Source organism: Eschscholzia californica, unplaced genomic scaffold (genome assembly GCF_041429995.1).
Source record: "Eschscholzia californica isolate CP2 unplaced genomic scaffold, dmEscCali1.0.p SCAF_1, whole genome shotgun sequence".
Classification (NCBI taxonomy): Eukaryota; Viridiplantae; Streptophyta; class Magnoliopsida; order Ranunculales; family Papaveraceae; genus Eschscholzia; species Eschscholzia californica.
The window spans coordinates 35,210,627-35,236,522 of record NW_028238198.1 but is presented as its reverse complement, the minus strand read 5'-3'; the positions used below and the strand labels follow the sequence as shown (position 1 = coordinate 35,236,522).

General features: G+C 35.6%; 3 protein-coding genes across 7 annotated transcripts; all 3 read left to right on the top strand.

The window, feature by feature from the left end:
• Positions 1–20: 20 nt before the first annotated feature.
• On the top strand, positions 21–11,138 carry LOC147566384 (Tetratricopeptide repeat (TPR)-like superfamily protein). Of its 2 annotated transcripts, XM_086652873.1 has the most exons (18): positions 21–231; positions 1,314–1,412; positions 2,172–2,356; positions 2,439–2,543; positions 2,951–3,051; positions 3,355–3,433; positions 3,561–3,572; positions 3,726–3,791; positions 4,782–4,850; positions 4,937–4,993; positions 5,498–5,575; positions 6,904–7,001; positions 7,088–7,133; positions 8,174–8,301; positions 8,973–9,081; positions 9,769–9,831; positions 10,200–10,268; positions 10,693–11,138. In XM_086652873.1, exons 1-18 carry the CDS (start codon positions 105–107, stop codon positions 10,894–10,896), a joined length of 1,695 nt encoding a protein of 564 aa, XP_086508999.1. In that variant the 5' UTR covers positions 21–104; the 3' UTR covers positions 10,897–11,138. The 2 variants fall into 2 exon arrangements, with proteins under 2 accessions (XP_086508999.1, XP_086509000.1); XM_086652874.1 differs by lacking the exon at positions 3,561–3,572.
• On the top strand, positions 1,417–24,164 carry LOC147566382 (microtubule-associated protein 70-2-like). 2 transcript variants are annotated; one of them, XM_086652872.1, is made up of 12 exons: positions 1,417–1,444; positions 18,385–18,943; positions 19,050–19,135; positions 19,621–19,686; positions 19,777–19,947; positions 20,056–20,226; positions 20,314–20,469; positions 20,578–20,724; positions 20,813–20,884; positions 20,993–21,532; positions 21,799–21,986; positions 23,634–24,164. In XM_086652872.1, exons 2-12 carry the CDS (start codon positions 18,676–18,678, stop codon positions 23,671–23,673), a joined length of 1,905 nt encoding a protein of 634 aa, XP_086508998.1. In that variant the 5' UTR covers positions 1,417–1,444; positions 18,385–18,675; the 3' UTR covers positions 23,674–24,164. The 2 variants fall into 2 exon arrangements, with proteins under 2 accessions (XP_086508998.1, XP_086508997.1); XM_086652871.1 differs by lacking the exon at positions 1,417–1,444 and having other exon boundaries at positions 18,309–18,943.
• Positions 12,445–16,104, top strand: LOC147566383 (carbon-sulfur lyase). 3 transcript variants are annotated; one of them, XM_086652875.1, is made up of 3 exons: positions 12,445–12,493; positions 14,140–14,221; positions 15,497–16,104. In XM_086652875.1, exon 3 carries the CDS (start codon positions 15,508–15,510, stop codon positions 15,919–15,921), a length of 414 nt encoding a protein of 137 aa, XP_086509001.1. In that variant the 5' UTR covers positions 12,445–12,493; positions 14,140–14,221; positions 15,497–15,507; the 3' UTR covers positions 15,922–16,104. The 3 variants fall into 3 exon arrangements, with proteins under 3 accessions (XP_086509001.1, XP_086509002.1, XP_086509003.1); XM_086652876.1 differs by lacking the exon at positions 12,445–12,493 and having other exon boundaries at positions 14,163–14,278; XM_086652877.1 differs by lacking the exons at positions 12,445–12,493; positions 14,140–14,221 and adding an exon at positions 14,279–14,364.
• Positions 24,165–25,896: the final 1,732 nt, after the last annotated feature.

Below are 25,896 nucleotides of genomic sequence, written 5' to 3'. Positions count from 1 at the left end.
TAATACACTATTGGAATCAAACTTTTGGGGCACTCTACTTTCTCTGCGAAAGGGTCGTTATTCAATCTTCCCCTGCGCATTTTGTAGGGTTTATCATTAGAGAGATGTTTAGACGGCAAGCTAGAAATCTACTACTAATAAGTAGATTTAGGTTTCATTCTCGAACACCTTCATCTACTTATCTCAGTAAAACTACTTCATCTACCAATGCTTCTTCAATTCCGCTCTCCAGTAAGTTCTATGATTTGATTCAATTTCATTATCAATTTCCTCAAGTACTACTAGGTTCTTACTTTTCAATCGACAAACCTGATGATATCTGATTTTAAATTCACTTTGTTTTTGAAATTTAGTATTTGTGATGCGAGTGAAACTAATTAGATAAAGATTTTTAGACATTTAGAACGTATCAAAATTTCTCCTTTTCTTTCATTGCCGTAAAAAAAAAACATAACTTTTTTTCAGAAATTAGGTTTCCAAATAAGTGAAACAGTTTTTTTTTTACCTCAATCTCTTCTGGAATAGAAATCAAAATGGTGGTTGGCCTATATTCTCTATAGCATTTTGGATGTGTCCATGTGACATGGTGAAAGAGCAGTTTTAACCCTATGATTGAACTTACAGTCATGTTCCCTTTTCTTTTCGGCAATTATACTCACTACTCCAATACATAGAGAGATCATTATAGAGTCCGAAGGTTAAAATATTGTAATTTCTTTTTTGCTCGATGTTACAAAAATGTGATACATTATCCGATTACCCTAAGATAACTGAAGACAAGAGATGAAGATACTACATTGTTGTAAATAAACTCTCCCAATTCTTCCTTTTTGCCCAAAAATGTAATAGACATGAGGGATTGAGATTTTAACACATTTCTCTTAAGAAAACTGCGTTACGTGCTTTCCAGATGCTCCCTAAAGTCGTATTTGGCCACCAATTTATTCTCCTTCTGTACCTATACTGCTCCCCATGAGAAATACAAGTCGTTCAAATCTATTGGTACACTACACGACGCCTTTCTTGCATCAAGAAACAAATTTCAGATTTTCAAACTTTTGGTTCAATGTTTTAGTTGTTCTAACAATTTGGGTATATTCTCATGTTTTTGGAGATTAACTTCTTGATATCGGAACTTTTTTTTGGGTGAACTGTACAGTCAATCCTGCAGCTGATATAAAGAATATTTTCTAGTTCTGTTCAGTATTTTCGAGCTTCATTGGTATTTGTTGAAGCAAAGACTTGTTTGTTTGTTGTTATTTTTGCTCTTTCTCTGGTTACTTTCTTTTTTCTTATGCTTCATTTTTTTTTAGATTACATAAAATTTCCCAATCAATATGGTCCTGGATTTTCAACATGGTGGAAGCGTAATGAGGGCATTCCTTCATGGATACTACTATCCGGACAAGCTGGTACACACACTCTCTCTCTCTCTCTCTCTCTTGTGGTTGTAGTCTATGTAAAGTGAGTACTTTTTTGGTTCTTCTTTGTCCGTGTTGGCTACTAGAAACTCGTGTTGGATGCTTCACGTAATTGGACATACTGTCATATTTTGTATGTAAATGCTCGTAGTTGTGTTAGGTCCAGGTTGAAGTGTTCTGCGTATAATGTATTAACAGCTTATTCAATGTAAACAAGATAAAATGAAAATAGGTGACGTAATAATAAGATACAAATATATTTACGTGCACGGCCATGTCCCTAAATCCTTGTTTTGGCCTTTCTCTACTGAACTTGCCAACTCTTCGTATCAGTTTGGAGTACCAATACGTGCAATAATGTCCATGTTTGATAGCTATTAGTGGATATATGTGGGGAGAATTCTTTACTGGCCTAATTGGTTAGTCTTTCTTTGGTGCTTTTCAGAGGGAATAATGAAAGAGGAGTGTTTAGTCTCTACCCTTTCGAAATATTCATTTTGTTCACATATTTGTACAGTATCGCCTTTCCTTCTAGAGCAACTACTTTAATGTAATAGGTTTCATATTCTTCAAAAAAAAAATGTAAAAGGTTTCGTGTCTTCTTACTCAATTCTATGTGGTACCAATGTTTTTATCAGTCCTTTTGCTCGCTCGAGGAATTATCTTACATTTTCAATAATACGAGGGAATTCGTTGGTTAACATACTTTTCAACTGCAAATGATTTGTTTGTGATCTTTTCATTCTGCAGCAATTATTCTCGGGATAAATGGCACCATTGCCTTTGCAGAAGATGTTCCTGCTGAACAGAACACTGTTACTGAAGAAGCTGGTTCAACAGGTTTACGCAGAATTGAGGATGGGTCTGTGATTTCAAATATACATACATCTAAGTGGCGCGTTTTTACAGATAACGGGAGGGACCTATTTTTGCAAGTACGTGGACCCCTCTTCTGCGTTTTGTAGATACTGCACTTCTTTTACGTTAACGTCTGACCAATTCTTAATCTATTTCTAGGGCAAACTTGAGGATGCTGAACGACTCTTTTTGTCAGCATTAGTAGAAGCGAAAGAGGGTTTTGGGGAGCGAGATCCACATGTTGCCTCTGCTTGCAACAATCTGGTAATTTGACAAGTTTGGCCTGCAACCATAAGATCCGATTGTTTTTGTCATACATTATAACCACTTAAATAAAGTGATTATAATGTATGACAAAAAATGAAAGTTGTTGCAAAAATTTCATGTTACTCTAATAAATTATATGCATATGCCACTGTAATTTCCATCAAGATCTCTAAGTCTGATACATTCACTCATTCAGTCAATGAGGTTTTGAACTTACGTTCCAACTGTGTAGCAGAGACGTAATGGAAATACTCCTGTCCTTTTAAGTCTGATTTCTAGTCGTATCAAAGAATATAGTTTTCAAAGCTAAGATAGAAAGTTAGCTAGTGTGTTGGTTGGTGGGCATACCTTCTTACTTTGTAAGTTGATCGTGAACAAGTAATTGTTGCATCTTGTTGCTGCAGGCAGAGCTCTATAGAGTGAAACGAGCTTTTGATAAAGCTGAGCCATTGTATTTGGATGCCATCAATATCCTAGAGGACTCATTTGGACCTGAAGACGTACGGTATAACTTGCTATATGTGCATGATTTTCCTTGGGTAACAATATCAGTGTTCAAAAAGCATTGAAATATCGTTTTGCATTTAACACCTGGTTATTAGTTATTACATTGCAAGAGGATGATGTTGTTCATTACATTCCAAATTCCCATATGAAAGAGTTTACACCAGTTGCTTCTAGTATTTTGATGTCGTATTAGATGCTATCTAGTAAACTATATTATATGTAACTATGTTATTTGTTAAGGCTTGTTTTTTGCCATTCAAGAAACTGCACCATGCACTTAGACATAACTGTACGAATACAGTGTAGGAGCTGCTCTGCACAACCTTGGACAGTTTTATCTTGTGCAGCGGAAACTTGAAGAAGCCCGAATTTGCTATGAGGTAATAGAGATATTTACCTTTAAGTTCTATCACTCTTTCGGTTATTGCCTATTTGGTTGTTTCCACTGAAGATTCCTTTATCTGACAAGTGGGGTTTTCTCCTTCGTGATTCTTTCATCACTGGCAGCGGGCGTTGAAGGTATTAATCAATTTATATTTTACCTCTTGTTCATGTTAGATTACTTACATACATGATATTTCTAGCATAATTTATCAAATGGCTAAAGTATTTCATACGCTCCATTTCAGCCTCATTCGACTAATTGGTGGTTATATCGCTTAACTTTTGTAGATAAAGAGGCGTGTTCTTGGACATGGTCATACAGACTATGCAGATACAATGTATCATCTCGGAACGGTATCATCTTAAATCTCTTCTCTTCTTGCCTTGTAAAATTCTTTCTACTACACTGTTGCTATTAGAATCATAGTTCAAGATTTTTATTTACTTTGTATTCATTGTCGATAGAAAAGGAAACTACCTATGTTTGTGACTCTGCTGCTGAATTGATTATATTTGAATGTTTTAATACTTTTTTGTTTTGTTTTTAACCCTTCAAACATTAGTTTAGGTACTGTAATCTTTGATAATTACTGAATTTATTCGTCTTCTTCTTGTGTTTAATTCTTCTCTTAAAGATTTGAGCATTTGGAAAAATTAATCTCTGATGGAAGAGAATAAAGATCAGGATTCAGGATCTAAACAGGATTCCTTATGAACTTAAGTAGGCTGGCTATACATTTCATATGAGATATTGCTTCACCGTTTCACCCATCTGGACCGTTGAAGTTTATGAATCAAGTTCGATCTCTTAGGTGAAGAATGCAACCTCATTGAAGCATTTCTAAATGGAAACACCACATATACATTTATATTTTAACGTACATGACTCTGCTTTGAGTGCTTTCAAGTCTGCTGCATATTCTAAATCTATGATATTTCTTTTTCCATTCTTAAGTATGTAGCATGTTGCAGTCTGTTTATGTTTGAAGTATATGAAGAAATATAGCATGTATAATGTAGGATTTGTTGCACTCTGTTCGATTTGGATCATAGTTGCCAGTTGCCATGGCTTATTAATAAAAATGTTGTCTTCACTTTCTTGAATGTGGGCATCAATGTTTGAGAATTTATTATGGCTTGTAACATGCTAAAGTAATATAGCTTATTTCATACCGACTTGTAACTTCTCCTGCACTCTGTTCCCTATTTTCTTAGAACATGTTTTCTTCATAATTGTCAGACCAACCTCATAAGTTTGATAGATTGTAACATTATATTTTTTTTACTTCAAAAAAGAAAACATTATATTTTTTTGGTCGTTCCTACTTTTTCGCTTTTCTCCAGGTGATGTATCTTCAAGGAAAAGAGAAAGATTCTGTGGCCCTTATCCAGGATTCTATTAGGATACTCGAGGTTGTTCTATTCACAGTTTGATGTTTAATTCATCTGGATTTATGGTCTTGCCTTTTTTTTACTTGCCCGCGTTAGATTTTTTTCAGGAAGGTGGCCAAGGTGATTCAGTTACATGTTTGCGGAGATTGCGATATCTTGCTCAGGTATACAGATAGTTTGATACATATGGTAGTTAATGTGGACATCTCGAGTGGGTTTTCTGATTTTTTTTTATCTTCAATTCTTGGACATCTACTGATCGATCATCCTGACGTTTATTCTCAATATAAAAATGATCACAGAGATTTATTCATTTTATGTATTTTATTAGAATGATTTTTTATACTGCTGATTCTTCATTGGAAGGAGGGGGTGAGGGCTGTAATACAAGTAGAAGTAGGTGATAACGCACCGTTGTAATATCTCCCTGTTATAGACTCAAAGACAAATGAGTTTGTTAAAGCGTCTATTTGTTATAAGATTTTCACTACAAGTTGTCATGTTCAAATGAGTCGTTATGTCAAATTCCTAAAATGAATCATCGAGTTGCGTTTTCTATTGTAATTACAAAATTATGAAATACTATGTAATATGTTGTTCTCTTTTTTGGTTTAATCCAGCTCTTGGAAGTTTATTCTTTGGACTTCTTCTCCAATTTTCTCTTGTAGGTCTTTATAAATTTCAATAGACTTACAGACGCTGAGAATGTACAAAGGAAAATCCTGCACAATCTGGAGATGTCAAAGGTTTCGGTTCTCCTAATGTTTTTTATGTACCTTCTGCTTTCACATTGTGTGTAATTTTTTTCTTATCTCAGCTATATAATTTTCACACTGATAGCAAAAGTAATTTGGCATTAGATTGGTCACATGCACATCCTTTAAAGACAGATCTGGCAAGTGCATAGAGAGCAAATAAAAAGATAAATGGACATTACAACAGGGAAAACATGAAGCACATCTTGTCTACTTACTAAGAGATGTCTCTGTAGACGAACTCTTGAATCATTTTGTTTGAGATGGGTCTTTTACTGGACAGAAATGCCCTGACTCCAAACTGCTTAATTTCCGATGCTCAATGCTTGGTGCCCCTATAGGTTTGGAATTCAGATTTTTGCCATCCTAGTTGTTACCTTGATGGTGTCTTCATGTTAAACTCTTTATTCTGCATTCAGATCGATACTCGGTAAGCCAACAAAGTTAATGTTCAACGCCATATAAGAAATACCTATTATCCTTCCTTTTGATATTTTTATTATGCGAGGAGTGCAAAATGGAAGGATTTATGGTCGGAGTTTGGAAATGTAATTAGTGATCATTCGGAAGGAGTGTTTTTTTATCTGGTCCTTGATTCCAAAAGGGTTGCCTCTGCTTTTAAACGGAGCGACCGTCTCCAATTCTATGTTTAATAAAGTGTTTTCCCCACTCGATGCAATGTGAAGTGTTTTCTTTGACAATGTGAAGCGGTGCCTCGAGGGCCGAGGCACTAAAGAGACGTAGCTTCAACTTCATATATTTCAATGTAGTACTAGTATTTGATTCTGCGGATAGCGTATTTTATTGATTTTGTTTGTAGTCGTCATATCAAATTATTTTTTTGATAGTAAAGTTAAGGGATATGAATGGTTTCGGTCACTTCTACCCTTTTGACTAGCTTTACATGTTAAAGAAAAAAAAAAAGGAAAGAACAATAAAACCAAAGTGTAAGTTTTGACCTATATTTGCCTCGAGGCGTGCACATCGATGTGCATCTTGTGTGCCTTTTTAAACAATGCTCCAATTCTAGAATTTCCTCAGATATTTTATTTGGGTTTGCAAGATTAAAGGGTGGGGTGTTGTTAGAGTCCCCCTTCATAACTGCCGAGAATCGGATGGAGTGTGATGCAATCATATTGTTTTTGGGTAAAATATATAAAGATTAACTATTATTACTGACATCGAATATAAATAATATTTGGAAAGAGATGATCAGAAATTAGTCGATCAATTGTTTTAAAAACTTGATTTGCAATGAGTTATAAGTACTAAGTTAACTAAATATGAAATTCTAACTTTAGTATTAAATCGTTTCTAAGGGAACCAATTCATTAGAAACTATAGTCGCTGCTGAAGGATTGGCTTTGACTTTACAAGCCATTGGGAGCTTAAAGGAAGCACAAGAACTTCTAGAATGGTAAATTCATCATCAATCAAGTTCCAATGTGTCATGATGGTTAACCATCATGAAACAAGATAAATACTTATTATATACCAATGCAGGTGCCTAGATGCTAGAAAAGCAATACTTAAAGAAGACCACATACAGGTTTGCATTTTAAGTTTTCCTTATTAATGTGCTTCTCTGAAAGTGATTTAATCTTTTTACCGTTAAGTTTTTCTTCAACTATCTCTTCATTTTCAATATGAATACTAACTAATAAATATTTTGCAGTTTCATGTATGCATGCTGTTTTCTAGAAGTACTTTAATCCACGTTGTCATGTCTTTGTAGCTGTGCCCTCTGCTGTAGACAAGTTATTTTTCGTCCATCTAGAGGGTTCTGTATTTTTTAATAACATTGTTTGTATGCTACGATAGTTGAGAAGCATGACAATTACTGACCGAAAATTAGGTTTGTGATTTATTATCACTAGCGCCTTAGCGGTCATAAGCGAGGTTACCTACACTACGGTAAATTTTTCAAAAGCAACAGTAGATAGATCCACCGTTCCTGGGAGACCAGTAGGTCATCCTGATGCTCTCATGTTATAGTACCTAGTTGTTAAGTGCATATTTTTTTTCTTCTGGTTGCTTAAATAAGTTCCTAATGTTTCCAAATTAAGCTTCTCTTTCCTCTCATTGGTCTACTGTTTGGTCTGGATTATATTCCTCAAAATATGCATTTCTCCATAAATCCATCATTTGTCAGGGGAAATTTGTTTGATGGAATCATGTATAAATTGTATAATACATTTGGTTGTGGATGTGGAGAGGCAAGGTTGATGATCTTTTTAGGATACTTTAAACAGTAATCTTTGCATGATGCTTTTGTGTCATCATGCATTTAGTCTGTTATTGTAGATGTAGGGTTCGTAACTCAGCTATAGTATGAAATCATTAGATATGTCAAGAGATCGTTCGTTCACTGCGTGAACCAACATTACCACTATCCTGTTTTCCATGTGTTCGACTTGATGAATTTTATGACAGATATCGACATATTGTTTGTCTGGACTAAATAGTAAATACCAATAGAAGCACTTAACTGGGCCATAATGGAATGACCGCAAAAAAATGAGTGTTTACTGTTTGTTATCTGTGGGCAAAGTAATTCATTTTTTTCAATCACGTTACTTCTATTCGCAGATTGGTGCAAACATGCTTCATTTGGCGAGAGTGGCAATGCTCAGTGTGAACCGGCTAAGGAAGGTGAATATTTCTGAAGCAAAAGATGAACTTGATAATTCAAGAGCACTTCTAGAAAATTCAATAAGGTAGACAGGTTAACTTTGTCGTGTATTAGAATTCTGTCCCTACATAAATGTGGTCTGCTCAAAACTTAATCAACTTTTATTTGTTTGATCTGTCACAATTGAGAAGCTCTATTTGTTCATGCTTGCTGTTTTCTTCTTTTAACTTTTGTTGCTTTACTCGTTATATGTAGCTATATGCGCTCCAAGATGCTTCTTGAGGGGAGTAAACCAGGCTAATGTGAATTCCTGCAAATTATGATTTTAGAAAATTCTAAAAGGAATATTATAAGCCTGTGCTTCTCTATCTGATTCAATCCCTTACTATTAGTTAAAATTACATTCAACTACAATATATGCTTTAAATGTCCTCTGTTCACGGGAAGTTTCTTTAGGTTGTATTTACAATTCTAAGTACCTTCTCCCTATTATATATACATCGTTACTCCATATTCGAGTTGAATCATTAAAGCATAATTGCTTCTTACGTAATCTGTAAGTAGAGTATCCTCATTGTCTCGGAGTAAATAGCTTTGGCAGTCCCTGGAAATTTGTCACTCAGATGACAAATTTTGCTGCTAAATGCTTCCATTTCATGTAACAGTTGCATAAATTTCGTCTCATATTATTTTGATTGGGAAATCATCTTGACGAATCGGGAAGTACAATAAATTTAAGGCAAAAATTCATGACAGGATAGCGCAACAGGTCTTGGAGAATCATACGCAGAAGGGAAACAACGTCCAGAAGAATGGAGTGGTCAAGGGAAATGGGAAAGATGAACGTGTAGCACTTGTCATATTGGTAAAACTTCATTCAATGTAGAGGGAATCTAAGTGACTTGTTATTGTACTTTCAGGGTATAATAGATGGATTCTATAAAATAGGTAAAATCCGCACAAAACATTTATTTCCAAAGGGCATATGTCAAGTATTCTTATTATTTCTCATGGGGTCCTACCGCTGGTGAAAGCCAAATGGCTTGATGCACCTCTTAAAATTGTTTGGATGAAGGGGATCCGATCAAATGAGCTCGTAACGGAAACTGACCATAACAGGAGCTACAAGAAGTGCTCTCGGTCATGTTAGCGCACCTTAGGGCCGGATAACTACATTTTCTTCATTTAATTCCTATAAGTTACATGTCATATGTCACAGTCTAGGAAGTAAGAACAGTCCTTAAGAATCGACCCCTGATATGGGTAGTTTCTGACTTTCTTCATGACCTATAAATTACTAATACAATTTTCTTCCGTTAAAATAATATGAGATCTGGTTTCTACTACCAGTGCACTTCAAAAGTCAAACTAGAAAGTTGTATTGTAACATTGTGCTATGTTCTGCTATTTATTCTGATGGATCTTATAATTATATATTGAAGATGTGTTTCTATGTATCTGCTATTTCTATAGTACTTATGTATGATGCTTACTTCTAATACTCATACAATTTGTTAAAGTGAAACTGAAGTTTTAACTGTTCTGCGTACAGTTGCAATCACTTGATGCTCTTGGGACGTTAGAAATCACTAGGCAAGAGTTAGAAGAACAGGAGGTAAGTATTTATGAATTAAAAAATCAGAGTTTTCCTTGATTATCATCATTGCAAGATTATCCCAGGTATAATAATAGTAAATGGTTTGTTTAGTCGTAGTTTTCTTAGTCTTCTTAAGAGAGACTAGTGACGCTTTTTCTCCATGATCAATGTGGAAAGGGATTTCTTGCAAGATCTCTGTTCTTCTTCTGAGTAGGAAGTTGCAGGCCCTGTAAAAGTTCCAAATTTCCAATAATGAACGAATTGTTACAAATTGAGTGAAAAGTTAAATTTGGATCATCATGATAAATTAGTCATGTTTCTTAACAATTCAGCTTCAATTTTCTAATCTTCCCATCCTTCTGAATATTACTTGGAAATTATTACAGCAAGAACATCCACCTCCAAATGAGGCTGCAGGGGATGCATTTCGCCAGTGTATATCCGCTTTTAAACAGGTAAGGGCAAAATCAGTAACTTGAATGTTAACTTTCTAGGTAGGAAATTAGTGGGTATAGTTTGAACTTGGAAGAGACACACATAGCACGTACCCTGTAGGAGCTTGTACGCATGATTTCCGTGAGAGATAAGATAGGCTGATCCGGCAAGGGATTGGTAGGTTCCAAGTTCCAATTCCCTTAAAAAGGGCTAGAATCATCCCAGCTGGCAATAAATAGTATATTTACAATATACCGGCAACAGCTCAGATATTTGTGCCAATCAACAATATGTCGTGATATCAACCACGTACGATAGGAAAATGCATGACACTCTGCTGAATCCATTTCATATCATTTCTTATCTGCACAAAAATGGAATTCTAGATTTATTGTAAGATGTAAAACTTGTTTTTAACATAATTATGCTATGATTCATTTGCAGCTCCAGTTATCAGAATTAGTCACTAATTCTCCTGAAGTTAAAGCTGCATATTTGACTTGTTTAAAGCATTACTTGAGCTTTATCAGCGATACTCCAAATGAGGGTACTCAAAGTTCAAGAAGAAACAATACATTGAAAGAGCTCAAGGATGAAATCAAGCAAGTTGAAGCTGAACTTTCACCAAACAGAAAGCACAGAAAATGATAAATGCAGTTAGAAGACTAAAAACTTATTAGTATCGGCCTAAAACCGTTTCTAAATGTTCTCTCTTAGGTTTGTCACGATACGGTTATCATTGCTGTAGTTTCCCGAGGAATATATTTATCATCAGGACAGGTTATACAATAATATTATGTTTTTCTTGAACTTTTTCTCTGTAACAACCTAGAGAAAGGTTAGAATAAAGTTGTCATTTAAATAAAGCTTGAAGTTGAATTTCTTGGTACTAATAATTGTGCTCAAGGACTCTATAGTGATCCAGTTCATGTAAAGATTTAAATATCTCGGGATATTTTTTTACCAAGGTGAACTTTGATGGTGAACTACGGTGTGTTGGGTGGTCTTGGGCCTCTCTCACCCCAAAAACTAGCTCAAGAGGTAAAGCTTCTCCAGGCTTCTCCCACACTTGTTAACACACACCCTGCCCCTTCAACCAATGTGGGATTAACCTAACAACCCTATATCTTAAACACTAAGCCGGATTCCTCTCATCACACAACTTGATAACTTTTTGTAATCAATAATGCTAACTATGTACACTATTTAGTGCTTAAATATGTATATATATAAGAGATGGTATTTTAAATATTGTGTGGGAGTGGAAGTACAAGTTAGCAATAGGGGTTGCCAAAGGGTTGTGCCGGTCTGAAAACGGATCGACACGGTTATAAGGCAACACACCACAATACGGAACAACTCGTGCCTTGCCTGCTGACCCATCGTGGGTCAATTGGACCGTGGTGGGTAGCAATAGTGGCTTCCAAAGGGTCGTCCCAGCTAGTAAACATATCCAAGCAACCTGTTTAAAGGGCATCACACCATGTAGGCCTGTAAACGGTAGCTTATCAGATCGGATATAGGTATATCCGTATATCCGACGAATATTATAAATCAATATCTGAATCCGAATCCGTTAGTATTAACGGATAAAATTTTAACAAATTTCCAAATTTTTTCTTTAAATTTTAAAGATCTAAATAATAATTATACATTTTATATATTATTATAATAAATTTAAATTTTTATTATTTTTTAATATTGCTTATCGGATACAGACATTTATCGGAATGAATATTAGTATATCTGTATTCGATAATATCCGAATCCGTATCCGATATCTGAAATTTCGAATATTTTTGTAAAATTCGAATACGGATGCGGATTGGATTTCGAATATTCGGATATCCATTGACAGACTTAACACCATGATACAGAACAACTCGTGTCGTGCCTGCTGACCTTATGTTCCCAAACCCCATCAACCACCCGTTCAGAATGGCAACACGACCCACCACGATATGTGTCGTTCCTAACCTGCCATGGCTCACCACTCCAATGTCGTGTCTAGCACGGCCTTGCGAGTCGTTCCGTGGCGGAAGGGCATGTTGGCCCCTTCTCTTTAGCAATTCGAAAATTTTGGGACATGATTGGGAGTTGACAGTTTTGAGTGAAATATATACAATAAAAAAACAAATAAATGGCATGTGAGGCCCATCTTGGGTTCTATTTGACCATCTATTTTGTTGAATCTATTGGGGTTCATGGGATGGTTGGCTGAATCCATTGTTACCAGTATTCTATAGAGGGGTTGGGCAAAAGGCCCAAAATCAGCCCAACAATATGTATCAGGCCCACTGCAGATAAAGAATGAGGGGCAGGTCCAAAAAAGTCAGGCTAGGGGTGGAATTTCCGAAACACCCTTCTTCTTTTTGAAATTTACGAAACGACCATCGAAAAATTCCCGGGAAACTCGAAAATTTCTGACAAGTAATCTGACACGCCTCCCATCAGACTGTGTACTTTCCATAAATTCACAAAATTGCCATCGAAAAATTCCCGGGAAATTCGAATTTTTTTGGAAAATAGTCTGACGCACCTGACATTAAACCTTGTACTTTCCATGAATTTACAGAATTGCCATTACAAAATTTACCAACTTGCCATTTTCGTTCTTTTTTCCAGATTTATTTCTTATTTCTTTTATATTTTCTCCCACACATATTTCTCTCTCCAATCTCAACAAATTTCGTTCTTTTTTTCCAGATTTATTTCTGATCTCTTTCCAATCTCAACAAATTTCTTCATTTTTGGTAGTATTTCATTGATTTGTATAAAGAAATTTTCTTGTGTACCGGGAACTATTTAGTGTACTGGTCATTTTTTAGATATGTACTACACATTTTTGTACTGGGAATTTTCTTGTGTACCGGGAATTGTTCTGTGTACAAGCCATTTGGTTATGTACTAGAAATTTTTGTAGTGGGAATTTTCTTGTGTACCGGGAATTGTTCTGTGTACTCGTCATTTGGTTATGCACTAGACATTTTTGTACTGGGGAATTTTCTTATGCACCGGGAATTGTTCTATGTACTGGTCATTTGGTTTAGTACTGGACACTTTTGAACTGGGAATTTTCTCCTGTACCGGAAATGGTTCTGTGCACTGGACATTTGGTTATGTACTTTGATGTTTTTAGAGATGAAGAAGATAAAATGTGAAACAAATAAGAGTGATGAAGAAGAAAAATAAGAACATAAAACTTTTAGAGAGAGAGACAGAAAACTTTGATGTTTATAGAGATTGAAAGAGATGAAGAAGATAAAATGTGAAACAAAATAAGAATGATGAACACCCAAAAATGAGAACATAAAACTTTTAGAGAGAGTAAGAACAGAAAATTGATGTTTTTAGAGATTAAAAGAGATGAAGAAAATAAAATGTGAAACAAAAAAGAATGATGGACATCCAAAAATAAGAAAATAAAACTTTTAGAGAGAGAAAGAAAAGAAAATTTATGTTTTTAGAGATTGAAAGAGATGAAGAAGATAAAATGTGAAAAACAAAATAAGAATGATGAAAAGAAGATTTTTGGATGTATAAATAAGAAGAAAGAAGGAGTTGAAACAAAATATAATGGGAGGGATCCAAAAAAATTGGCTGAAATTTCGTCAAAAAATGGCGCCATTTTTGAATTTTCAGAAAATCTGAATGTTTCTCTGACATGACGTCATGTACGGGGAATTAATTGATTCGCTGTCGTCCGTCAGATTGTCAGAAAACACAGAAATTTCCCGTGGAGGGGTAAAAGAGGGATAAATAAAATAAAAACCAGGAAACTGTGAGCTGTCCTGACAATTTGGACTGGGTTCTAAATTTTTTTTTAGGCTGGGGGTAATGCTTATTTACCCTCCATTTTTTGGGCCTCTCCCTCAAAAATCCTATTCTATATATCATTCTTATCAATTTTCTCAAACTAGCTAGCAAACCAGAACTATAGGTGAGCTCAAAGATTCTAAATAAAGCCCTAGAGGTGAGAAATTATCACTCATAAATGAAGTCAATTTCATGATAGTTCTTATTTATTAGTGTAAGTTTCTTTTGTACTTGTATTGAATCTGTACTCTCTCATCTGGTTAATCTTCATCTGCTTTTCATATATGGGTTTTGGTTCAGGTACTACTAAACCTTAACTTCACAATAGAAATTTGACCTTTTTCTCTCAACTAATACCCTAGTTCTTTGTGTTAAATCATCTCTGATTTGATTTCAATAACTCTATTAGTTATCAGATATTGATTGAGTTGAATGAGGTCCAGTTGATGATCCAATTACTAATGTGAAATTTTAATGCCCTAATATCCAGTGTCTTAATACTTGTAGTAGACTGTGAATTTCCTCTAGATTGACATCAATTAGGTTACCAAAAACATGATACACAAACATGGTTGAAAGACCAAGTAAATTAACATGAAATATACACAAAAATCTAAACATTCATGCTAAAATCCCCCATCTAACGGTTACCCTCGGACTCGAATTAAAAGAACTGCCAAATGGGAAACCACAAATAAGTTCAGAACATCTTCCTCTTCTACCTTACAAATGAACATATCCACGTTTTCTGCGTCTTTTATGCTGAAAATAAACTATGAAATGATGTTAGAAGGGTCAATAAGATCAAAAATGGAATTTAGAATCTTCATCTTGTTTCTTTCCGCTCTACTTTTTTTTCTTCTTTTTGCGCAAAAGGAGGGGGAAAAGTTGACCCAAGAAAGAAAACATGAACAGATAGACAAGCACACCGAGGGTTATCATTTTCTGCATAGACAAACCACGCCTTTACGAGTACATATTATAGTCTTATGCAGATTCTATCAAATGAAATGCCTTTAATTACACTCACGCGCATCCCATGAATAGACCTAGCTAGTTTTGGCTAAGAAGTCAGCTGCTTGATTGAATCCCATAAACCCATGATGCCTTGAAGGGTCCTCCCTGTTAGATTTTTATGTTTATAGTTTTGTTTACTTGGCTAACAAGGTTGGAGTTTGATGTTATTAGCGTTCTATTAGAGGCTTTGCAAGAAAAGGTACAAATAATCTGTTGTTCTATGAGGATTTTGTGGTCTCTAACCTTTTGGGTGGAACCACAATTTGTTGGCCAACTGTGAAGAGTGTTCTTTCGTACTTTTCCATATTTCACCGAACTAGACTTAGTAACTTTCAATTGATTAGAATCTCCATTTGACTACTTATCCATACATTGGCGTATTTTATTAAACTATTCGAAATCTCCCTGGAAACAGGTTGAAGAGGAATGAGTTCAGAGACAGTAATTCACAACGGGGGATGTCACTGCAAGAATATAAGATGGCAAGTAGAAGCTCCATCAAGTGTTATAGCTTGGAAATGCAACTGTTCTGATTGCTCCATGAGAGGGAACATTCACTTCATTGTTCCATCTTCGAGTTTCAAACTAGTGGGAGATTCTGAAAATTTCATCACTACTTACACCTTTGGCACTCATAGAGCAAAACATACTTTCTGCAAAGTATGTGGGATAACATCTTTTTATACACCACGATCAAATCCGGATGGTATTTCTGTGACTGTTAACTGTGTCGATCCTGGCTCGCTGACTCATGTTGAGATAAAGACTTTTGATGGGAGAAATTGGGAGAAGTCATATAAAGAAAGTTCAATTGCTTCATGTTCTAAATTGGTTGATTGAACGACAGGCAAAATCGTCCCCTATAAGAGACTAGTTTTCAGATTTGATCACTGAGAAGTTTGTTCTTCAATTAAGCTACTAGAGGTTTTTCTTAGATGAGGAAGTTGTTGATTATCTATCTTACCATTCTGTTATGAGGTAGTTAGAAACAGTTTATATTTTATGGGAAATGCTTATTATACTTGCACTTGTCGTAATTTGATTAAAGTGTGATTTGAGACATCATGCTCGTTAGATATGTTAAGTCATTCAACTCAAAACCAATTGGCAATGAGTGGAGAGGACCCATAACCCTTCTCCCATATGGGACTATTCTCGAACCAATTTGCAATGAGTGGAGAAGACCCATAACCCTTCTCCCATATGGGACTATTCTCGACTAGTGTTATCCTCATAGCCTCATCGGTGCTCTTGTGTACGTGGGTTGTGTCCAAGTTGACCAATAAGTCCTAATATTAGGTTGTGTTGATTGCACAGCAATATTAGGTTGTTTGGGTCTGGGCATTTGCAGATGTTGAGTCTGAAAGTTGCTAGAATTTGGTGAAGTCTAGAAAGTTTGCATGTTAAGTAATTCCAATTAACTTGTGAAGAACTTTTAAAGTTATTGTTACTCCAAAAATGGACAAATTATTACCTAACCATGAAAAAGATAATACTTATAAGAGAACAAACCAGCATGGTTCTACCAATTCAATGAATGGTCATTTTCTATTGAATTTTGAAGATTAAAAGATACCAATAGCAACCCTTCAATTTTGTGAGTCCTAATAGGATCCGTGATATAAGACAGATCGAAAATAGGAGATCCGACGGTCAAGATGAGTTACAGAAATAATATATGTGTGTAACGCGTGTATGTACGTGACGGATCGAGAAGACGAGATCCGACGATCAAGAAGAATTCAGAATATATTTGAAGATATGTAATATTTAGTATAATATATTCAGAATATTTCTTGTAACTATCTAATGATAATATTAGATAGATTTTATATTATTTTCTAGTTTAGTAATCAGAAACTAGGAAACCCTAAACCCTAAGTTATCTATAAATAGGAGAGGGTTCTAGGAATCAAAATCATCGAGTTATGTCTGACCAATGTAACCGATCAATCCACATTTGTATGTGGTGATTATCAATAAAGAAGTTATTCTCCGTGGATGTAGGTCTTGAGTATTCGACTGAATCACATTAAACTATCGTGTCTTTACTTTATGTCTATATCTCCGATTATCACATAATCATGAATTTAACAAGTCATGTGGGTGTGATTTAACTATACTTTTTTTTGGCTATATATTGGAAAATTAGGGTTTGCCTTCTGGTGTAAATAGGTTCATATTATCACACAAAGTTGTTATAGTTTTAGATTACCGAGTAAAATGATCTTTTGGAGAGGCCAACATTTTAAAACTTGCCTCGATATTTATATGAAAACGGGAAATGCTTTTTGTATGGTCCACGTTCACAAACATCCGGATCTTATTATCATTTCTTCTATAACATTATTGATAAATTTCATGAATGTGTTACAGTTAGAAATGCAAAATGAAATAATTATCACGAGACTTAACGACTACAAAAAAACAAAAACACACAAGAACTTAACGTGTTTCAAATTCGCACATTTTTTCCTCTCTCTATCATTGATGTCTCCAAGAGTTGAAACGTTAACCGTGAGAAACTTCATGGGCAACATCTCTAGTGGTGACCTGTAAACTAAACTTATTGAGAACAATGAACCAAACTTATTCAGAACTATAAATGGAAAGAGAGATGCAGAATTTCACGGTTTTGTCATAATCAGGATATGTGAAATGAAATAATGAAAAGGATAATTTAGAGTGGTTCACTCGAAGATCCTCCCTTATACACCTCAATCTACATGGCTACATCTAGGAAGAAAACTCATTGAAAAGTGAAAACTAGATTGTATCGATCTCCGAAATTGTAAATTGTGGGTTTAATAAGTTACATTCACTCGCTGGCTCGCTGCAACTGAGTGAATTAAGTGCTAGACCTCACATATATATATATATATTTAGAGTTCGTGATTTTTTTTTTTTTATGTTGAACTGTGAAAAATGAGTAGTTTGTTAATAGTCAGTTGGTCACCTAAGGGGAATTAGCCCTAACTCTTCTACACTTGACTACTTCGACACGGTACACTCCTTTTTTTTTTTTTTTTTTTTGTTGACAAAAGGAAAAAAACCAAAATTACAATTTCAGATCCCACATCATATTCTCTCTCGACTTCCATTCCCGCCTGATCTTGTGTTTCCTTCCCCACTTCGCCAATGCATCCGCCATAGCATTTGTTATCCTTGGTGTGTAGAGGAATTGTATCTGTTCGAATTTGGTGCAAAGTGCTAGTATCTGTTTCATGTGGTGACGGTACACTCCTAGTTAACGCTCAACACCAAAGCCTTGACTACACACACACTTTCTCTCTCTCTCTCTAGGAGGATTATAGAGAGAGAAAATTAAAGTTTATTTCGAGCGAAACAGTAGAGAGAGAAACAGCAGAAGAAGAAGAAGTGATTAAAGTAGAAAAAAGAGACGCGCACAGACTCCATCCTGTATTCAGAAACAAAACTTGTATTGTCTTTCAAGATTACAACAAACAAACAAAGAAAAAAAAATATTGCTCTAACACATTCTCATTATCTATCCAAACCCTAAATCGTCAAAATCACACCTGCTTTCAAGTATCTAGGGCTTTTTTTTTGAATGTGAGAAGCTCAGATCCAAAAATGGCCGATCTTCCCGGCGATGGTGGTGATTTTCCTTCATTTAGGATGATGCAAGACTTTAATTGCAGCGGCGGTACCGGAAATGTCCGTTCGACAGTAAACGAAGTGTCACCTCCATTGACAGTTTCGTCATCTTTTAGAGAAGGAAAGACATTAAGAAGGCGAACATCTATACGTCCTAGTTTAGATGCAGATGAGTTTATAAATCTGTTACACGGTTCGGATCCAGTGAAAGTTGAGCTTAATCGGTTAGAAAATGAAGTCAGAGGTAAAAATGTCATTTGATTTAGTGTTTTTTTAGTATGATTTGCTAAGTTTGCCCTAATTTATTATGTTCAAAATGCTAAGCCTTTTTAGTTATCTTATTTTTGCAGATAAAGATAGGGAATTGGGGGAAGCACAAGCTGAAATCAAGGCCTTGAGGTTTTCGGAACGTCTGAGGGAGAAGGCGGTCGAAGAGGTCTTTCTCTAATTTGTGTTTTTCCTTCTTTAACTGATGAAATAATGGAAAAAACATTAACTTAAATGGAAGGAATGAATCAGTTTCTTAATTTGAGTTTTTTTTTCTAATACTACTGCAACTTCTAAGGTTCTACCTATTTTTTACTATTCTAAGATTATTGATTATTAGCTTTGTATTTTCTTAATATTAGTATATGAACTCGCCTCCATTGGGAAAACCCGGGTTCAAATCTTAGCGTTTCAATGAAAGGAATGTCATTAGTTTCCAAATTTGTGGTTTAACTGTTTTCGTTCCTTCTGAATTTGTGTATGCTCTAAAGTATGGGTATCACTTGAGTTACCTTAAACTCTGCACTTTTCATTATTTGACAATGATCCAATGTGTACTTGAGCTGGGTTTGAATCAAAGCTTTGAGTGAGTTTCTTGCTGAACATTTTACAATGCAAGAAAAACATGCTCTGATATCGTTTTCTTTTGTTTAGCTTACTGACGAATTGGGAAAGGTGGAGGAGAAGCTCAAGTTGACCGAATCCCTGCTACAGACCAAGGTTTCGTATAGAAACACTTGACTTTTATAATTAAAGTTTGCAGATTCTTCTGTTACTGAATAATACCTGATTTATTAAATGCTTACGCAGAATCTTGAAATTAAGAAAATCAATGATGACAAGAAGGCTTCTATGGCTGCTCAATTTGCAGCAGAAGCTACCCTTCGAAGGGTTCATGCTGCTCAAAAGGATGATGACATGCCCCCAATTGAAGCCATTCTTGCACCACTGGAAGCAGAGCTGAAGCTTGCTCGACAAGAGGTACTTCATCTTTATCTACTCTGATTCTCTCATCAAAACTGAAGCTCCTGAAACATTGTTTGGTGGACCATTAATTATTATAATATAAGTCACTGCGACGATTTGCAGATAGCGAAGTTGCAAGATGACAATAAGGCATTGGACCGCCTTACCAAATCAAAAGAAGCAGCCTTGCTTGAAGCAGAGAGGACCGTTCAGGTTGCCCTGGCGAAGGCCTCCATGGTGGATGATCTTCAAAATAAGAACCAAGAGTTGATGAAACAGATTGAAATTTGTCAGGTACTACCACTCATCTTTCACGGAGATCAAGTAGGGAATATAGTCTTTTTTCTTTCTTTATAAATGTTTCTTGATCCCATACACCAGGAAGAGAATAAGATCTTGGACAGAATGCATCGTCAAAAGGTTGCAGAGGTTGAGAAGCTTAGTCAGACTGTGCGGGAACTGGAAGAGGCTGTTCTTTCTGGTGGTGCAGCTGCAAATGCTGTTAGAGATTACCAACGGAAAGTCCAAGAGATGAATGTAATGTGTTATGTCATTTGAATATTTCTGTTTCTTCAAATTGTTTCTTTGTTTTGTGTTATTCCACGCGATGTGCCCTAAAATACTAGGTTGTTTTAAGTTTCACAGGAAGAAAGGAAGACCCTTGATAGAGAATTAGCACGAGCCAAGGTCACAGCAAATCGGGTTGCCACTGTTGTAGCAAATGAATGGAAAGATGCTAATGATAAAGTGATGCCTGTTAAACAATGGCTTGAAGATAGAAGATTTTTGCAGGTTTGTCTTGATTGTTTGTTTTGTTAATCTCCTAATAATTGTAAGTTTCCCACTTTGGCAGGGTTAACACCCAATGCTCTTATTGTAGGGAGAAATGCAGCAACTTCGAGACAAACTTGCTATTGCAGAACGCGCTGCAAAATCTGAAGCGCAACTAAAAGTAATATTTGTTTTTACATTCAGAGAGACTTTTGTATTATCTTTCTTTAACATTTATTCCTAATCTGTCATTTTGGAGTTGATCTTTCTAAGGATATTTGTTCTTCAGGAAAAATATCACTTACGGCTCAAAGTTCTAGAAGAAGGCTTGAGACCATCCTCTACCAGTAGCAGTCGCACTACAGAAGGAAGAAGTATAAGCAACGGGCGTTCACGTCGACAATCCTTAGGTGGAGCAGATAACATCTCCAAGTTGACATCGAATGGCTTGTTATCAAAAAGAACACCAACATCTCAGTTGAGGTCTTCAATTTCTTTGGGCACAAGTTCAATATTGAAGAATGCAAAAGGGACATCAAAGTCATTTGATGGAGGTACAAGGTCATTGGATAGGACCAAAATGCTCCCCAATGGAATAAATCTGAACCATTCGCTCAATAAATCTTCCTTTGGAACCAGAGACAGTGAGGTGATGAACAATGACTTGAAAGGGAGTTCCAATGAAAAATCCAGTGAACTCCCAAATGTCGATACGGAGGACACCGTCTCCGGTTTATTGTATGACATGTTGCAGAAAGAGGTAATAAGTTTGAGGAAGGCTAGCCATGAAAAAGATCAAAGCCTTAAAGACAAGGATGATGCTATTGAAGTAAGTTCGTACATTTCTTACCATATTTTTCATCTTTTAATTTTCAATTTCATAATTAACTCTCACCATTGGCATCATCATTGTACCCTACTCCAATATCAAGGTCCGCAAGATGAGCGTACATTCATTCATATCTTTGGTTGACACATGCGTCTGTAAAGATCTTTTCTCTATGACTTCTATAAACGTTATCTACTCCTGCTTACTTTACCTAAAGCACATGTGGACATGTAGTTAACTTCGAAGTATGAATTATACTGATTCAGATGCTAGCAAGGAAGGTAGATACATTGACTAAAGCGATGGAGGTTGAGGCAAGAAAAATGAGAAGAGAAGTAGCTGCCATGGAAAAGGAGGTTGCTGCCATGCGTGTAGAGAAAGAACATGAAAACAGAGCCAAAAGGGTTGGCAATTCGAGGGGTTCTGCAAGCAATTCTCAGTTGCTGCCAGGAAGGTACATATAATGAATACAATACGTGGTTCTCCAGTTACTATTTATACATACCTACTTATACTCACATCTATTGAATGTAATGCATGTATGACGTATCCATTTACAGTCGTAGCCGGTATGATGCAGATTAGCAAAAGATTGCTTGCATTCTAAATCTAGTCATAAATAACCTGTTTATTATTTATGTTTGTACCTGTTAGTCTTTTAGGTGTTAGGACTTAGGAAATTTGGATGACACATTAACATGTACATTGAGCAAGTTCAAATCTCGAAACTTTGAGTTTGAAGATACTTAAATCTATATTCAGTCACATTTTTCTTGAATCTATATAATATATATACATTTTATATTCGTGTAAATTTTAGAGCATAGTTCTGTATTTGGTTAGAACTGATGGAATCATCCCAAATGTGAGACATGCAGCCTTAGGTCTGGCTCGCCTATCAGGTTGGCCTGAACGATAGAATGTTTAAGAATGACATTGAGAAAACCACTTATGTTATTTGATCACTTTGCCAACATACAGTACTACCATATTAGATTTTCATATCGGCAGGAACTCACTTAGTACGAGAATAAAATGATGACTCATGCAAGTTATTGATCGATTTCTGGTTATCTAGTCTATCTCTGTGGACTCTATAAATATGGTATCGTACACCATATATATTAATAAAAGAGAGATTTGGTATCCTAATTTTCTTCGGTAAAAAGGATCCAATCAAATTTTTTTACTCTTAAGCTCCCTGTGGCGTTTTGGTAATTTACTTATATACTTAAAGAGAAAAAAATCCTCAAAATTATAAACAGTAGCTGCAAATTAACACAACAGTTGTCTCTGCATGGGATCACCTCTCTCGTGAAATCTCTCTTTTAAGTGGGAAATCCTTAATTCGGGGGTCCGGCTCGGTTTACCCTCAATTCGATCCGATTAACAAGTTACTCGGGCTCGGGGTGGATCATATGATTCCAACTGCATATGATGTCTGTTGGATAATTTATCAGTCCAACCGAAAGTTGATGCAGAACTTCATTTCACTTTCGCAATTGACTGAACTCCATGCTGTTAGAACGGTTGAGACGGAATATGAGAATGGTCTTCATTTCACTTCCGCAATTTAGATTTGTAGTTTTAAAAACCTATTATCCTTTGTTATGAATAATTCGTTGCCCAATCTTGTTTAGGCTAGATCATGTCATATATAGGGAAGTTGGGGTTAAAGAGTTAAGAGAGAAATTTGATTTGTTGCATTGACCTTTCAGAAGGACTTGAATGCTTGGTTCCTACACATTAGAACGACTTTGAAGCTTTATTTTTGAGACAAATAGTTCATCGTCTTTACTAAGGAACTGAGTGCTTCTAATTGATTGATTTGATACTACATCGACCGGATTGAGTTTTTATTTATCCTTCTTAGGGTTCAATCATAAAACTTATATTGGCCCATTCAGTATAAACCTTCTGTTCTTATAGGATCAGATGAAGTACAGCTTACTAGTGATTATGAGTCCATGACTATTTGAGATTTGCTAAGTTAGGTATTTACTGTTTCTGCAACTACGAATTCATTTCAGCATTGTTTTATAACTTATTTGATAAAAATTTCTTTGATGTTGATTGATCATTGGGTCTCGTTTGTGTGCAGAAATGTAACAAGAACTGGACTTTCACGGAATATTCAATGACGAAAAGCTCCTGATCTGTCGAGTACCAGTAAGAACATTATCAGCACGACCATATGTCTCTCCACGTTTATCTATTTTTAGTTTCATGATTAATTGTAGAGATATAACTAGCACCTACAATAACCCTGCAATATAGAAATTTGAAAAGAAAAAACGAAGAAAATCAGATGAAAGATGTTGCAGGGTTTTGTTTTTCTGACTTGACACTATTGTAGCCAAGAAAAAGAAAAAGAAAAAGAAAGGATGTCGAAAGTGGACTAACCTTTTGGAGGTAATTTTTCTTCGGTATATTAATTATTTAGTGATTGTGTGATTGTATAGGTTATTTTGGGGGTATTTTTATCTTTCTATTCTCTGTTTCTCTCTCCTCCATATCTGTAATCTGCAAGTAGTAGTTTGTTTTGGTGTTGGTGGTTGTTTCAAGATTGTGAATATACTTGTAATCAGGTCAAGAACATATCCTTTATTTTATGGTTTGGTGCTATTTGGTATTCTCTTTGTTATCTATGCATTTGATTATTAGACTGGTCCTGATACTTTTCAGGTGCAATTTGTCGAGTATTTATTTGTGGTGTCAATGGTGATTATGGTGGTCTTTTAGTGCAGTTACCATGTTTCCTCTTGTTTCCACGACATTACGTTTTCATCCTGTCGTATAATGTATTTTAAGCATTTCTTTAAATGAAATCTTACCTGAGTTTGAGATTACTGTGAAGTATTATGAGGGGTTTTATCCTTTCTAACTTCTCCCTAGTCTTTTGTATTTCATTTAGATCTTCTGTTTTCGACTTTTTTCACCTTGTTCTAACTAGTCCTTAAGTACAGATTGAATGATGGGAAATTCTACATGCACCACAAGTTTTGTTAGAGGTTATGGTCTAAATAACCATTTCGCTCCATGTATATGAACTAGACTAGTGAAGGAAATACACGAAAATTTAGTCCACAAATCAGCGGGCTGACTGTCTGTGTTTTAGTTGGTAATATTAAAAAAAAAATGAAATTCATACTTAATGTCAATGTCTAAAACAAGTATTTCGTGGCGTTTATACTTTTTTCATTGTCTCCTCTCTATTGACAACTTCCATGTTTGATTGTGAAGTTCTATCTATTTCATCCTTTCCTGCAAACAAATGTTGTCTAAGAATTTTGACATGAAAGACTCGGGGAGAGCTGAAGTCATTCTCGGAATAAAAATCTCTAAAAGTTCGTTTGGGATAAAATTATCCCAGACTCACTATGTTGAGAAAATTCTAGAAAAACTCAGCAAAATTGATAAGAGTTCAGTTCGGACGCTGATAGATCCGACCATGCATTTGATGAAAAACTGTGGTCAAGGGGTAAACTAGTTAAGGTACTCACAGATTATCGAAAGTCTAATGTATTTGATGAATTGTACACGTCCGGACATAGCCTATTTTGTCAGCAAACTGAGTAGGTTTACTAGCAATGTCAACAAATTGAGTAGGTTTACTAGCAATTCGAGTAAGGAACATTGGACTGCTATAGTAAGGGTACTCAGGTATTTGAGACAAGCTAAAGAGTATGGGTTATTATATACCAAATTTCCTGAAGTATCAGAAGGATATGCATACGCCAACTGGATCTCAGTTAATGATGATACCAAGTCAACCAGTGGATATGTATTCACACTAGATGGGGCGGTCATGGAAATCCTCAAAGCAAACATGCATAGCTCGAGCGACAAGGGATTCAAAATTCATTGCTCTGGAAAAAGTAGGAGAGGAGAACATGCAGAGTGGCTACGACACTTCCTCGAGAACATTCCTATATGGACTAAGCCAGTGCTTGCAATAAATATACACTGCGATAATAAGACAACTAACAACACATAGTAAAATGTATAACAGTAAGTCATGGCACATTCGTCGACCACATAACACCGTAAAGCAATTACTCTCAGAATGAGTCATAACAGTAGATTATGTGAAATCTAAGGATAACCTAGCGGATCCATTTACAAAAGGGTTACCTAGAGAGTTAGTAATTGCTTTATCAAGAGGAATGAGACTTTTGCCTAAAGCAAATGAGTAAAGTCATAACGGAAACTCAACCTATGTGACTGGAGATCCCAAAATGTAGGTTCAACGGGAAAACTGAAGTTATATACTGACTTGATTGGACTACTGAAAGAGATTTATCTCTTACCCATTCTTAGGATGAAATTAGTGTTGCCTGCATTGAGAGGGTAAGCGTTAAGCT

Excerpts from the sequence above, each read along its gene's own strand:
- LOC147566383 (XM_086652875.1), top strand. The coding sequence starts at position 15,508 with ATGAGTTCAGAGACAGTAATTCACAACGGGGGATGTCACTGCAAGAAT.
- LOC147566382 (XM_086652872.1), top strand. The coding sequence starts at position 18,676 with ATGGCCGATCTTCCCGGCGATGGTGGTGATTTTCCTTCATTTAGGATG. Across the intron at positions 19,948-20,055 it reads TGAAGCTTGCTCGACAAGAG|ATAGCGAAGTTGCAAGATGA; the intron begins GTACTTCATCTT and ends GACGATTTGCAG. Across the intron at positions 20,227-20,313 it reads AACAGATTGAAATTTGTCAG|GAAGAGAATAAGATCTTGGA; the intron begins GTACTACCACTC and ends CCCATACACCAG.
- LOC147566384 (XM_086652873.1), top strand. The coding sequence starts at position 105 with ATGTTTAGACGGCAAGCTAGAAATCTACTACTAATAAGTAGATTTAGG. Across the intron at positions 3,052-3,354 it reads TTTGGACCTGAAGACGTACG|TGTAGGAGCTGCTCTGCACA; the intron begins GTATAACTTGCT and ends GTACGAATACAG. Across the intron at positions 9,082-9,768 it reads GTGTAGCACTTGTCATATTG|TTGCAATCACTTGATGCTCT; the intron begins GTAAAACTTCAT and ends TTCTGCGTACAG.